The 14,302-nt window shown below is 38.5% G+C and overlaps 1 protein-coding gene across 2 annotated transcripts in view; it reads left to right on the top strand.

Moving 5' to 3' along the window:
• Window positions 1-14,302, top strand: part of Ect2 (epithelial cell transforming 2) — a 66,045-nt gene that overhangs the window by 25,902 nt on the left and 25,841 nt on the right. For both annotated transcript variants that reach the window (XM_069991884.1, XM_069991883.1), the window contains 3 exons: window positions 10,558-10,626; window positions 12,409-12,519; window positions 13,425-13,521. In XM_069991884.1, the coding sequence (XP_069847985.1) occupies window positions 10,558-10,626; window positions 12,409-12,519; window positions 13,425-13,521 (277 nt within the window). The remainder of the gene's footprint in view (window positions 1-10,557; window positions 10,627-12,408; window positions 12,520-13,424; window positions 13,522-14,302) is intronic.

The raw sequence follows: 14,302 nt of genomic DNA, 5'->3' as shown, positions 1-14,302 counted from the left end.
CCTCCAGCAGTGTTCTTTCCGTTGAGGAGCGTTTTTGCTATTCGGGGTCTTTTATTGTTCCATATGAATTTTTGGATTGCCTCCTCTATTTCCTTGAAGAATGAGGGTGGAATTTTGATAGGTATCGTGTTGAATTTGTAGATAGCCTTGGGAAGTATTGCCATTTTCACGATGTTAATCTTTCCAATCCAGGAGCATGGGAGGTTTTGCCATTTTTTAAGTTCTGTGTTGATTTCCTTTTTCAAGATTTTAAAGTTTTCATCATAGAGGTCCTTCACTTCTTTGGTTAAGTTAATTCCTAGGTATTTTATTTTTTGTGGGGCTATTACAAATGGAGTTGCTTTCCTAATTTCAGCCACACTTTTCTCATTGTTGGCATATAGAAAAGCCATTGATTTTTGGGGGTTAATTTTATAACCTGCTACTTTGCCAAAGTTTTGAATCAGCTTGAGTAATTTGGGAGTGGAGTCTATGGGATTCTTTAAATACAAGATCATGTCATCTGCAAAGAGGGAGAGTTTTATTTCTTCTTTCCCTATTTGGATGCCCTTTATGTCTGCATCTTGTCTTATTGCTGTAGCTAGGCATTCTAATACTAGATTGAAGAGAAGTGGAGAGAGTGGGCATCCTTGTCTTGTTCCTGAGTTAAGAGGAAATGGCTTTAGTTTTTCACCATTGAGTATAATGCTGGCTGTAGGTTTGTCATATACAGCCTTTATTGTATTGAGGAATGTTCCATGGATTCCTAATTTTTCCAGAACCTTCATCATAAAGGGGTGTTGGATCTTGTCAAATGCTTTTTCTGCATCTATTGAGATGACCATGTGGTTCTTATTCTTGCTCCTGTTGATGTGGTGAATAATATTAATTGATTTGCGTATATTGAACCAGCTTTGCATCCCTGAAATGAATCCTGTTTGATCATGGTGTATGATTTTTTGGATGAATTGTTGAAGTCGATTGGCCAAAATTTTGTTGAGAAGTTTTGCATCAATGTTCATCAAAGAAATGGGTCTATAGTTCTCTTTCTTTGATGAGTCCCTGCCTGGTTTTGGGATGAGGGTTATGATGGCTTCATAGAATGTGTTGGGTAGTGAGCTTTCTCTTTCAATTTCATTGAAGAGTTGGAGGAGTATTGGTGTGAGCTCTGCTTTGAAGGCCTTGTAAAATTCCGCTGTAAAACCATCTGGTCCTGGACTTTTCTTAGCTGGGAGGTCTCTTATTGCTGTTTCTATTTCAATGCTTGATATGGGCCTGTTAAGCTGGTTTAACTCATCTTGGTTTAGTTTTGGCATGTCAATATTTGCTAGGAAAAGGTCCATTTCTGTCAAGTTCTCAAACTTATTAGCATAAAGTTTTGAGACGTATTCCCTTATAATGTTCTGAATCTTGGTTGTTTCCGTGGTGATGTTTCCATTCTCACCTCTGAGTTTATTAATTTGGGTGTGTTCTCTCCTTTTTCTGATAAGGTTTGCTAAGGGTCTGTCAATTTTGTTAAGTTTTTCGAAGAACCAACTCTTTGTTTTGTTGATTCTTTCTATAGTTTTTTTGGATTCTAATTCATTTAATTCTGATTTAATTTTGATTATTTCTTTCCGTCTACTGGATTGGGGTTTATCTTGCTGCTCTTTTTCAAGGAGGTTTAGATGTGTCATTAAATTGTTAGTTTCCGATCTCTCCAATTTGTTGATGTAGGAGCTCAGAGCTATAAACTTGCCTCTGAGTACTGCCTTTGCTGTGTCCCAGAGGAGCTGGTAATTTGTGTGTTCATTTTTGTTGAATAGCATGAACATTTGAATTTCCTTTCTAATCTCTTCCATGACCCACTCATGATTCAGCAGTGTGTTGTTCAGCCTCCATGTGATACCGGACTTTCTTTGGTGGCTTTTGGTGTTGAGTTCTAATTTTATTCCCTTGTGGTCAGAGAGAATGCAAGGTATAACTTCAGTGTTTCTGAATTTAGACAAGTTTGCTTTGTGGCCTAAAATGTGGTCTATTTTAGAAAACGTTCCATGTGCTGCTGAGAAGAACGTGTATTCTAATGCTGCTGGGTGAAATGTTCGGTAAATGTCTGTTAAGTCTAGTTGATCTATGCAGCTGTTTAGATCTGCGGTTTCTCTGTTGAGTTTTTGCCGAGTTGATCTATCTAGTGGGGAGAGTGGTGTGTTAAAATCCCCAACAATTAATGTCTTTGGATCTATATGGGATTTGAGGGAAAGTAGTGTTTCTTTGATAAATTTGGGTGCTCCATTGTTTGGCGAATAGATATTTAGAATTGTAATATCCTCCTGAAGGAGAGATCCTTTAATTAGTATGTAGCGACCTTCTTTATCTCTTCTCACGAATTTTAATTTGAAGTCTATTTTATCTGATATTAGGATTGCAACTCCCGCCTGTTTATGAGGGCCGTTTGCTTGGTAGATTTTGTTCCAGCCTTTAACCTTGAAAATATGTTTGTTTTTACGGGCAAGATGTGACTCCTGCAGGCAGCAGATAGAAGGGTCTTGTTTTTTAATCCAACTAGACAGTCTATGTCGCTTAATTGGAGAGTTCAGTCCGTTAACGTTAAGAGATAGGACTGAGAGGTATTTGGGAGTTCCTGCCATGTTATCCACCTTCTTGGGGGCTGTGAAAACTGGGTTCTTCCTAAGGTTCTTGGATTCTCAGTTTGTGTGCAGTTTCTTGGCCTTTGTTGCGTTCTTGTTGGTTTTCTATGTGTAGGACATCTTTAAGAATCTTTTGCAGGGCTGGTTTGGGGGAGATGTATTGTTTCAATTTTTCTTTGCTATGGAAGGTTTTTATTTGGCCTTCAGTTATGAAGGAGAGTTTAGCTGGGTACAGTATTCTTGGTTGATAGTTGTTTGTTTTTAGGGCATGGCATACGTCATTCCAGGCTCTTCTTGCTTTGATTGTCTCTGCTGAGAAATCTGAGGTGATTCTAATTGGTTTCCCTTTATAGGTGATTAACCTTTTCTCCTTGACAGCTTTAAGGATCTTTTCCTTGGTCTGGGTTGATCCTGTGTGGATTATAATGTGACGGTGGGATGTCCTATTCTGGTCTGGTCTATTTGGGGTTCTAAAAGCTTCTTGTATCTGAATAGGCCTATCTTTTTGTATGTTTGGGAAGTTCTGTGCTAGGATCCTGTTAAACAAATTTCCTAGACCATTAACTTCTGTTTCTAGGTGCTCCTCTACACCCATTATCCTTAGGTTGGGCCTTCTGATGGTGTCTTCCAGGTGTTGGATAGACCTATCATATTTCTTGGACTTGTCTTGGATGGTTGTATGTTCTTTCTCTATAATATCTAGGCTGTCTTCAATCCCTGAGATTAGATCTTCTGCATGGTCTAACCTGCTGTCAAGACTCTCTACTTTGTTTTTTATCTCTTTTCCTTCTAATTGGTCAGCTTTGATGGCTTCAAGTTCTTTGTTGAAGCTCTGTTTTAGGTCTTGTATGAATTTCTTTACTTCCTTAATTTGGTGTTCAGTGTTTGTTCTCAAATCACTTAGTTGATTGGTTATGGTTTCTTTGGACTGCCATTCCTTCTGTTGGGTTCCATTCAGCATTCCCTTTGTGGTCTCTCTGACTTCCTTCAGCTCTTTGTTAATGGATTCCATGAATGCCTTTAGTGATCTTTGTGTATTCTCTACCTGGTCTCTTAATTCGTGAATTACTCTTTGATTAGTTTCCTCCCTTCTGTGGGCTTCCTGCAGTTCTCTTTGAGTGTTCTCTGCCTGCTCACGCCATTCCTCCCTTTCTCTTTGAGTGTTCTCAAGTTGTTCACGCAAATCCTGTATCAGTTTTTGAGAAGCTTCCTCACGCTTATGATATTCCTGTATAAACTTCTGGGATGTCTCCTCTCTCTCCCTATCACGCTCATACAGAGTCCTTTGTACATTGTCAAACTTCTCATTTATCATGTTTGCTATTAGTGTTTGTAGAGCTATTTGGGAACTCTCCTCTGGATTATTCTTTATCTGTTCTAATCCCTGATTATCAAGGTTGGGAATTGAGATATCCGAATTTGCCATTTTTCTTGTGTTTTTCCGGCTTACTCGGCCCATTTGAGATAAAGTTTGCACCAGTTTTGTGCTAGAACACTATCTTAAGGCAACCATCAACCAAAGTTTGCGTTTGTACAGTCAATAGTCTACAGATACAATCTAGTTCAACAGATATATCTATTCAACATCAAACGACTATATGTTAAAGGACTTCGAACCGCAGAAAAGAATTTGGAAAACCAGAAATTATTAGGATTAGGGAGAGATGTGGGTAAAAAATAGGAATAGATTGGTGTGGGGAGGCACAGGGAGAGTTAACTATGTCCTAATCACAGTGCAGGAAATGGGTTGGGTAGGATGCAAGTAGAGAGGGAGAGAAAAAGAAGAGACGGAAAGGGGAATAAAAAGAGATCAGAAAAAGAATAGAAACGTAAAAATTAATGTTATTATAGAGGTTAAAAGACCGTCTATTTAGAGAGGAATGTGAATATGTTCAGAGAAGGGGAGGGACATAGAGGAGATGTGAAAAGCTTTAAGGATGGGAAATGGGGAAGAAAAGATCAGAAGTTCAGTAGAGCTAGATAAAAAACAAAAAGATAATTAAGAAAGAAAGAAAAAGAGAAAGAAGACAAGAAAAGAAAGGAAAACTCTCATTCACGTATTCCTAAAATAAAAATTATAAGATGAGAAAAAAAAAAGTTACTGGAAAACAATTATTTTTTCAGAAGAGGCAAAAATTAAAGATTAATAAAAGTTTCAGAAGGGAAAAAAATTTATATATATATATATATATATATATATATATATATATATATATATATATATATATATATAAGGTAACAAAAAACAAAAAACAAGCAAAAAAAAGAAGAAGAAGAAGAAAAAAAAAAGTCTTTTGATTTTTTTTTTTTGGGGGGGGGGGAGGAGTGGGAAGAATCCTGTATCTCCCTTTTGTCTGCAACCAGTCTCTTGTTGGAGTCTCTGGTCAGCTTGAGGTCCTGTGGCTTGATTGGTTTCTTAAGTCGGTTGGTTGGAAGAGGCAGAAAAATGCTCTGCTTTACCCAAGATTTTGAGATCCCCCTCCCAGGTTAGTTTTCTGGGAGGGTGGTCTGCTTTGAGAGTCACAAAAGAGGGGGATGTGGTGATGAGGCTAGGTTCTGGGTAGAGTTGAGGCCTTTCAACAAACAGTAGCTTTTCCCTGGGGCTATTTTGTGATAAAGCTCACAGCGCCCAGCCTGGAGCCATTCTCAGGGTTTCTGTTTTTCAATTGATTGTGGTGGCTGCTAGAGGGAGGGGCAGCCTCTGGCTCTGGTTACCCAGTGAGGCAAGGCACTCCGATGGCTGGTGCCTGAGCTGGGTGACTTTTCCCTGGATGGAGCTGAGTCTGGCAGGTCACTTCGCTGTTAAGTTCTTGTGACCTGCTAAATGACTCATTTTATTCCAAGGCCTGAGCTGGAGCTAGCAGCTCCTCCGAGCTTTGTTGGTATCCAAGATGGAGATCACCGGTGCTGGGGGGGGAGGGGTGGCCTTCCTTCCTCTGCTCCCTGAGGTGTGAGGACGTCGGGCTTGTACTCACGCCGAGTCTTGGATCCTGGGTCGTCTCTGGTCTGCAAACAGCAGGATGAAGATGTCCGCTCCTTGTTGGTTCTTGTTGGTGTTGAGTAGAATCCGCTCGTCCTCTGCGTCTGGCTCCTTCGTCCCCGACTCTGTGTCTCAGGTATGACTCCGCGGTGGTGGTCGCCGCCGCGACCCCGCCGCCGGAGCGGCAGCTGGTGCGTTTCCTTGGCTTCCCCTCTCTTGTCTAACTCTCTGTCCTATGATGGCACACTTGGTGTGATTCTCTGGCTTAGGACTGTTGACTGGAACTCTAAAACTACTTTCTATGGGAGAGCTTGTTCAGATTCCAACTTCTCCTCCGCCATCTTCCCGGAACTCCCGTACATTTCTTTTTGACCTTTTTTTTTTTTCACTTCTCTCACTCCTCATCCTTGTATAATGGCTAGACTTGTGCATATGAAAATATTGTATTGGGGCTGGGAAGGTGGCTCAGTGGTAGAGTGCTTGCCTTGCATGCCTGAGGCCCTGGGTTCGATTCCTCAGCACCACATAAGCAAAAAGAAAAAAGCCAGAAGTGGCGCTGTGGCTCAAGTGGTAGAGTGCTAGCCTTGAGCTGAAGAGCTGAGGGACAGCGCCCAGGCCCAGAGTTCAGTCCCCACAACCAGACCCAAAAAAAAAAAAATTTCATTTCAAAGAAAATATTGTATGGAGAATTTAGAATGATCTTACAATAAACATGTATTGCCAACATAATAACATGTATTTGTGGGTTTTTTTTCTTTGTTTTTATAGGGATAGAAAAATTGTAGTCTCTAAAACAAGGAGAGCAATATCCATTCTCCTCCTTATCTTTTTTTTTTTTTTTTTCTTTTCCAGTACTAGGGCTTCAACTCCAGGCTGCATGCTTATTAGGCATGTGCTCTATTTCTTGTTTCACATCTTGAACCCCAATACCTTGTACTTTGGAAAGATCTGCTCCATTCCCTTGTGATTGTCTTGGCTAAAGACTGAGTTTCTATAACCACATAGTGTTTTAAAGTTGACAAGTTTACACACTGTTGATGGTATTACTTGACTCAAGTTTAACAAAATTGCACATTTTGTATTAATATATTTAGATAAGGTCCATATCCTAACATTCAAAAACCTGTGGGGCTGGAAAGGTGGCTCAGTGGTAGAGTGCTTGCCTTGCATGCATGAGGCCCTGGGTTCAATTCCTCAGCACCACATAAGAAGAAAAAGCCTGAAGTGGCACTGTGGCTCAAGTGGTAGAGCACTAGCCTTGAGCTGAGACAACACCCAAGCCTAGAGTTCAGGCCCCACAACTGGCAAAAAACAAAAAACAAACTTCTTAATTTACATTTAGTTTTTTTGTATCAATTTTTTTCTATTCATCTCTAGGTTTTTTTTTAGATTGTTTTTATTAGCATGCATTAGTTATGTGTGTGGGAGGTTCATGTGACATTTCCATATATGCATAGAAGTATATCCTGATCAAGTTCACCCCTTACTACTTTTCAGTGTTTTATTGTTTTTTATACTTATGTATGAAGCATTTTGTCCATATTACCCCCTTCACTCTCCAGGTGGTTCTCCCCATCCCACTGGTACCTACCCCCAACAGAACCTATTTTAACATTCTTATTACTCAAAAACTTGTTTTTGGAGTTAGAATCTTACGCTAACTTTGACCTTGAGCCTTTTTCCTCAACCCCTTGAATAATTGCGACTTTAGATTTGTGTCACCATGCTGGCAAGGTGGAAGTCTCATTAAACTACTTATGTAAAAGCAAAAACCGAAACAGCTTACAGCCCAGTGCTGGTGCTCATACTTGTAATCCTAGCTACTCAGGAGGCTGAGATGTGAGGCCCACAGTTTGAAACCAACCTGGGCAGGAAAGCTTGAAAGACTCTTATTTCCAGTTAACTACCAAATAGCCAGAAATCAACTTGTGGCTCAAGTAGTAGAGTGCTAGTCTTGAGCAAAAGAGCTCAGGGACAGCCTCTGGGCCCTGAGTTCTGGCCCCAGGACAGGTACACACGGACATATACGCACAACATGCTAGCTTGGAGCCTGGGGACTCGCTCAGCAATGAGCTCTCATCTGATGTGTTGGTGTTGGTTTCACCACTCTCACTACTGAAGAAAAGAACTAGGGGAAAACAGTGTTGTTTCTTTTTATTTTTCCTGTATGATATTTGAACAAAAGCACTGTTTTCTGTTAAAAAAATTCCCATATTGGTGTTTATTTTATAGTGCAATAAAAGGATCAGTCTGAACTATGGAATGTTTTTAGACAGATACATAAAACTTTTTAGTATGCCTTATGAGTAAAAAGTATAAACGATCTGTGAGTTAGCAAAACTGTAGGTTAGTGAAAGTACCATTTACTGAATGTATTTTGTCTTTTATCAGAATCCTCCATCTGTTTCATTTAATTTTCAAAACTTGATATGAACTCTAAAGGAATACTTTTTGCTCTAAAAGCTAGTTTATCTTTATTTCCAGTTAGGGTCTTTTAAAGACATTAATCTTTTATATCTTTTATGCTTTACAAAGCTATCACTAGATTTCTTTGGTAGAGAGGATTTTTGTTTTGTTTTGTTTTGTTTCACAGTTTTTTCCAAATGTCATGTTTCTCTTGCCTATTTCCCTTCCCATATAGTTCAGGCCTTCTTTGCTTTTAAATTAGATAAAGTCCTGCCTATTCCCAGGGGTTGGCCTCTTCCATGAGATCCTCCTCCTTACAGTTTCTCCTACTTACTGTTTATTTGGGCTGTCATTTTATTGAGTTAGAAGTATCTTAAAATTCTGGGTATGTTTCTTTAAAAGTTTTAAAATCTGATGAAATCCAGTTGATTACCTTTTAAAAAATGGACTGTACTTTTGGTGTGATATCTGACAAATGAATACATTAGTATTATAGGAGGATGTGGGGGGTTTTGTTTCTTGTCCACACGTATCTCCCTCCAAGTCAGTCTACCCCCTCTACCACTCTTATTTTACTCCTTCTTTCTTCCGCAAAGCAATTTCCACGTGTTTCCTTGTTCTGTTTTCATACATGCAAACAAACTACTTGGAACCTTACTTATCCTCATCCACCTCTTTTGTTGTCCAGCTTGCTTCTGCTAGCACCCACCCTCCAGCAGAACCTCTTCTGCTTGGGATAAAGGATTGTGTTTTGCTTCTCAGTGATGGGATCATATCTAGGCCTTGTGCATGCTAAGAAAGCATTCTACCATTGAGCTACATTTCCAGCCTCAGTGTATCTTTTTTTTTTTTTTTCTTTCTGTGCTGGTTCTAGGGCTTGAACTCAGGGTCTGGGCACTGTCCTTGAGCATTTGTGCTCAAGGCTAGTTCTCTACCACTTGAGCTACACACAGCTCCACTTCTATTTTTTTTGGTAACTAATTGCATGTATGAGTCTCACTCAGGCTGGCTTCGAATTATGGTCCTCAGATCTCAGCCTCCTGAGTAGCTAGGATTACAGGTATGGGTGCAAGTATTAATTTATTTAAAATGACCCATTACATAATAACAAATGGCATTGTTATGAAAAAAGAACTAATTTCTAAGACAATACAGTGAGAAGCACAGTATTTACATTGTGTATAAGTTTTTTTTCCTTCTTTTTAGTAGAAAAGTGACTTTAGATTTTGCTCTGGTAGAGTACTGCACATTGTGTGTGCTGCAGGAGAGAGAAAAGTCAATAACTTAGAATTACAATGAAACTAGTTTTTTTTTTAAAATTATTGTTTAAATTGTTGAACAAATGAGTTTCATTTCAACATATGGATGTATGAGTTCAGTCTTAATCAGTGTTCCATCGTTCTCCCCCTCCCTCTATCCCTTCCATCTATCCCAACTCCACCATAGTTAATTATTTCTATTATCACATGTTATATACATTGACTATTACACCTGTTTGCACAACCTTCCTCTCTTTATTAGAAAAATAGTTTTAATTTCATGGGGTCCATAGAATGTGTTTCCCAGGCTTTTGAGTTGCTACATTGAGACCCTCTGATAAGAGGTTACTTACTAGATGGGCCCTGTAGTTCATACTTATAATGCTAGCTACTCAGAAGGCCGGGATCTGAGAAATGCAGTTCGAAGCCAGCCCTGGTAAACAAATCTGAGAGACATGCATTTTCAGTTAACCAGCAAAAAGCCCTAATTGGAGGCTCAAGTGGTAAAGAGCCAACTATAAGTGAAGAACTTGACAGATGAGGTCCTTAGTTCTAGCCCCATATCAGTCCCCACCTCCCAAAAAAGAGCTTACTGATTTTTGCAGTAAAATTACTTAGAATTTTAATGTCATTTTTTGGCATCTCATTTTGTCATTTCCTTTCTTGTGAAGTTTATAAATGTCTTCTAAATTTTTACGAGTATGTAATATTTTAACATGACCATGGAGATCTTTGTTGACCAGGGATTAGGAAGCTGTGGTTAATGGGCCAAATCTTTTCTACTACCTGGTAGGGTACAGAGGGTCTTAGAACAGAGCCACTCTTAGTGTTGATATATGGTCTATGGTGGTTCCTACTTTGCAGAGCTGAGCAGTAATGACAGAAACTATATGGCCTTCACTGTTTACCATCTGTCCCTTTTAAGTAAAATTTGCTGACCCTATTAATGGACTATACTTTTTAATGACATGCCTCAGCATGTCAGCAGGATTAACTTTCAGATTAATAATGCCAATTAATTTATAGTTTCAATAGAATAGTTAACTTATGAATAAGACACATTATTGAGCTATTACATTAAGAAGTTAGTTTTACTGACTAGATACTATATTTTCTTTATTTTTAGTTTGTAGACATTTCCTCGTTGAGGAGAAGGGTGGGATATTATTTTGCACATCAAATTAAGATGAAGACACTTCTTTCCAGTTGAATATCTTGGACGTATTAAAAGCTGTACAATTAAGATGTACAATTAAGCTGTCAAGCTTTTTAAACAATTTAAATGTTTCAATTGGTTTGATTTTAGGATGATCTAGAAGACCTAATTGTTAACTGGGATGAGAGCAAAAGCATTGGTGACATCTTTCTTAAATATGTAAGTATTTTAATTTTGCTGTTTCAAATTGAAGTATCTAATCAAGCACTCAGGGAAATCCTTTAAATGATCAGAGGTTTACAAACTTTGACATAGTTGAGTTTATAAAATACGTTTGTATTGTTCTTAGCTGCTGAAACCGTGCTTCTTATACATAGACTAATACAAGATCATCATTAGAATAACACTAATTATCTCACTATGATCAGTGAGATTATATTATGTCAGATTACTTACCATTCATAAATGGTCATAGATTAGTGATCTTATTCAAACTTGCTACATAAGCTTTTCTTTTTCTTACTGATAATACTTTTCACTCTCCTGTCTTTCTGTTTAAAGGTTCCTAATGAATTGCTGCTTCTATTTGAGGATAAGAACCTCATATCTGGGGATGGAGCTCCATGGTAGTGCACTTGCTTAGCATGCATGAGGCCCTGGGTACAGTCCAGAGCATGAGGGCCGGTGTCCTTTAAAAACAAATGCTGCATGTGGTGCTGCATGCCAGTCTAAGCACTTGTGAGAGCAGGGCAGAAGGATCAGAGGTTCAAGGCCAGCCTTGGCTACATACTGAGACTGTCTCAGAAAACCAAAATAAAGAACAGAAAGAAATCATAGTGGGGTGTCGGTGGCTCACTCAGGTACTCAGGAGGCTGAGATCTGAGGATTGAGGTTCCAAGCCACCCCAGGCAGGAAAGTCTGTGAGACTCTTATCTCTAATTAATCATCAGAAAACTGGAATTTAGCTTTGTGGCTTTAAGTGGTAGGGCACTAGTCTTGAGCAAAAAAATCTCAGGATCAGTGCCCAGGCCCTGAGTTCAAGCCCCATGACTGAAAGAAAAAAACCCAATAAAACAAGAAATACCTAGCCTAAGTACATAAAACATTCAAAACACTCATTATGATGAGGTTCTGTGAACAGGCTTTACTGTATAAATTTTGTAATCTCTTTGAATAGGACTTGCGAAGTTCAAAGTCTTGTCTACCAGGAACATAACACTTCTGTTTTTGGAGGTCATGCCCTGATTTTCGTTCCTTGTTGTGTCTTAGATGTTTTTTTTCTGGTTTGTTGAGAATTCCAAATGTCAGAATTATTTCCAGAAATTGTTCTGATGACTCTTAATGTCCTAAGATTAGCCAAGACATTTTCTTGTTCTGCTTGGATTTTTTGATAATAGAATTGTTTTCTTAATAGTGGTTATCATTGTTAATTAAAATTTTCTATGTGAATCAGCTCTAATATAATTAATATATTTCTTATTTATGGATGTTTTCAAATTTTCTTGTCATGTTTATATTGATACATGGTACACTTTAATACATATACCTTTGATCTTTCTGGGTTTTTATTTAGTTTTTAAGTTTTATGCTGTGTGTACTAATTGATACACTTTGTTCAGTAATATTGTTTTTTGTGGTTTTTTGGATAGTACTGAAGTTTGAACTCAACCTCAAGCTTGCTTGGCTGGTGCTTTACCATTAGAGCCATACCTCCAATCTCGCTTTTTACTAGTTATTTAGTGATGGAGGCTTAGGAATTTTTCTGCCTGGGCTGGCTTTTAATAGAAATCTTTGAAATATCATCCTCTGAGTAGCTAGGACTACAGCTGCTTGGCATCTTCTTACTGAGACGCTTATAGGATAAGTTTATACATTTGCTTTGTGAAACTTAGAGTTTCCTTTTGCATATAATGTATCAGATTGTGACTGTTGACTAAGTTTCATTGTACAAGGGTGGCATGCCTAAGAAATTGATGGTTATTTTCCCTTTCTTATTCCTAGTCCAAAGATTTGGTAAAAACCTACCCTCCTTTTGTAAACTTCTTTGAAATGAGCAAGGAAACAATTATTAAATGTGAAAAACAGAAGCCCCGATTTCATGCTTTTCTGAAGGTAATGTACATTTTTGGGGGCAGAAATGGGGTTTGAACTCAGGTTCTTGTGGTTAGGCAGATGCTCTACTAATGTTCTTTCAAGTGAAAATCTGAGGATTATTGCTGAAGGAATACATTAAAATAATAATAAAGAAAGAAATTGAAATGAGTAAAGTTTATCTGTTAAGTGTGGTCAGACCTATTGGTAACAGTGATGTTTAAAAGATATGTTAAGTAGCAGAGGTCAACACACAGGTGAATGAGTGACCATACTGTATGTATGTGCTTATTTAGAAAAGGGAAAAAAGTTATATGTACTTTTAACTCTACAAACACAGATTTCCCAGTAGGATTTAAAAAAAAATTTTCCATCATTGTTTTAGTTTATCTTATGGTGTCAACTAATATTTTCCTTTTGAATGATTAGATTTAAAAGAAACTTAAGACAGGATACCTAGGAGTGTGTAGAGAAGCGCACTTTCTCTGTGAGATGTTGACCTTTGTTGGCTAAGAGTCATTTCAGTCCTGGGAGACGATTCCATCACAGTGCTTTGCTTAAAACTGAAAGCACTGCTCATTTACCAGGTCTCTTTTTAGTTCCTGTCAAGGACCCAAATGATAAAATGTAATTTAAAAAGTGTAAGTTAGGGGCTGGGAAGGTGTCTCAGTGGTAGAGCTCTTGCCTTGCATGCATGAGGCCCTGGGTTCGATTCCTCAGCACCACATAAGCAAAAAGAAAAAAGCCGGAAGTGGCGCTGTGGCTCAAGTGGTAGAGCGCTAGCCTTGAGCTGAAGAGCTGAGGGACAGCGCCCAGGCCCAGAGTTTAGGCCCCACGACCGGACCCCAAAAAAAAAAAAGTGTAAGTTAATGTTTACGTGAGACTTAAAAAAAACTTAAAAGTTTTTTGGAATACATTTCTTTCAGATAAACCAAGCTAAACCAGAATGTGGACGGCAAAGCCTTGTTGAACTTCTCATCCGACCAGTGCAGAGGTTACCCAGTGTGGCATTACTTTTAAATGGTACTTGTCTGATCTGTTGGAGATTACTTTAGATATTTCTTTGGAATAGTTCTTCGTCTCTGGCTCTTTCTGGCTTGCCCTCTCTCTTTGGTTGGTACTAGAATTAGAACTGAAGGCTTCTACCGGTAAGTCAGCCTTGTCTCCATCTCAGTTTTATCTCTGAAATTCTTCTATTTTTCAGAGATTCTTAGGTTTTTAGCACTTAAATTTATCTTTTACCTAGAAAACATCATTATAAATTGTCTTAACAAGTAGTCATCCTAGCCAGGTACCAGTGGCTAATGCCTGTAATCCTACCTACTCAGGAGGCTGAGATCTGAGGATCATGGTTCAAAGCCAGCCTAGGCAGGAAAGTCCGTGAGACGCTTATCTCCAATTAATCACCAGAAAACCGGAAGTGTCACTGTGGCTCAAGTGATAGAGTGCTTCCCTTGAGCTGAAGAGCTGAGGGACTGCGCCCAGGCCAAGGGTTCAAGCCCCATGACTGACCAGGAAAACAAAAAAACAAGTAAAAAGTAGTCATCCTTGCTATAAAAATACAATCGTGCCTGAAGGTAACCCCTTCTGGTGTTAGCTGTGTTGACTTGCATGCTTTTGTCTATTTTTTAAAGAAAGTCTTATGATGACTAAAAATCAGTTTATATTCAAATAGCACAGAATTCACAGATGATTTCATGTGTCCCAGGTTTTTAGTTCTTTCTGTGTATTTTAGACTTTACTTTTAATTTTAGACTATACAATTGAAACCTGTAGTATCTATCTTTTTAAGAACATAAAACTA

This window comes from Dipodomys merriami, unplaced genomic scaffold (genome assembly GCF_024711535.1).
Source record: "Dipodomys merriami isolate MVZ:Mamm:240054 unplaced genomic scaffold, mDipMer1.0.p SCAF_40, whole genome shotgun sequence".
Lineage (NCBI taxonomy): Eukaryota > Metazoa > Chordata > Mammalia > Rodentia > Heteromyidae > Dipodomys > Dipodomys merriami.
The sequence above is the reverse complement of the archived record's forward strand: the minus strand, read 5'-3'. Positions and strand labels throughout refer to the sequence as shown.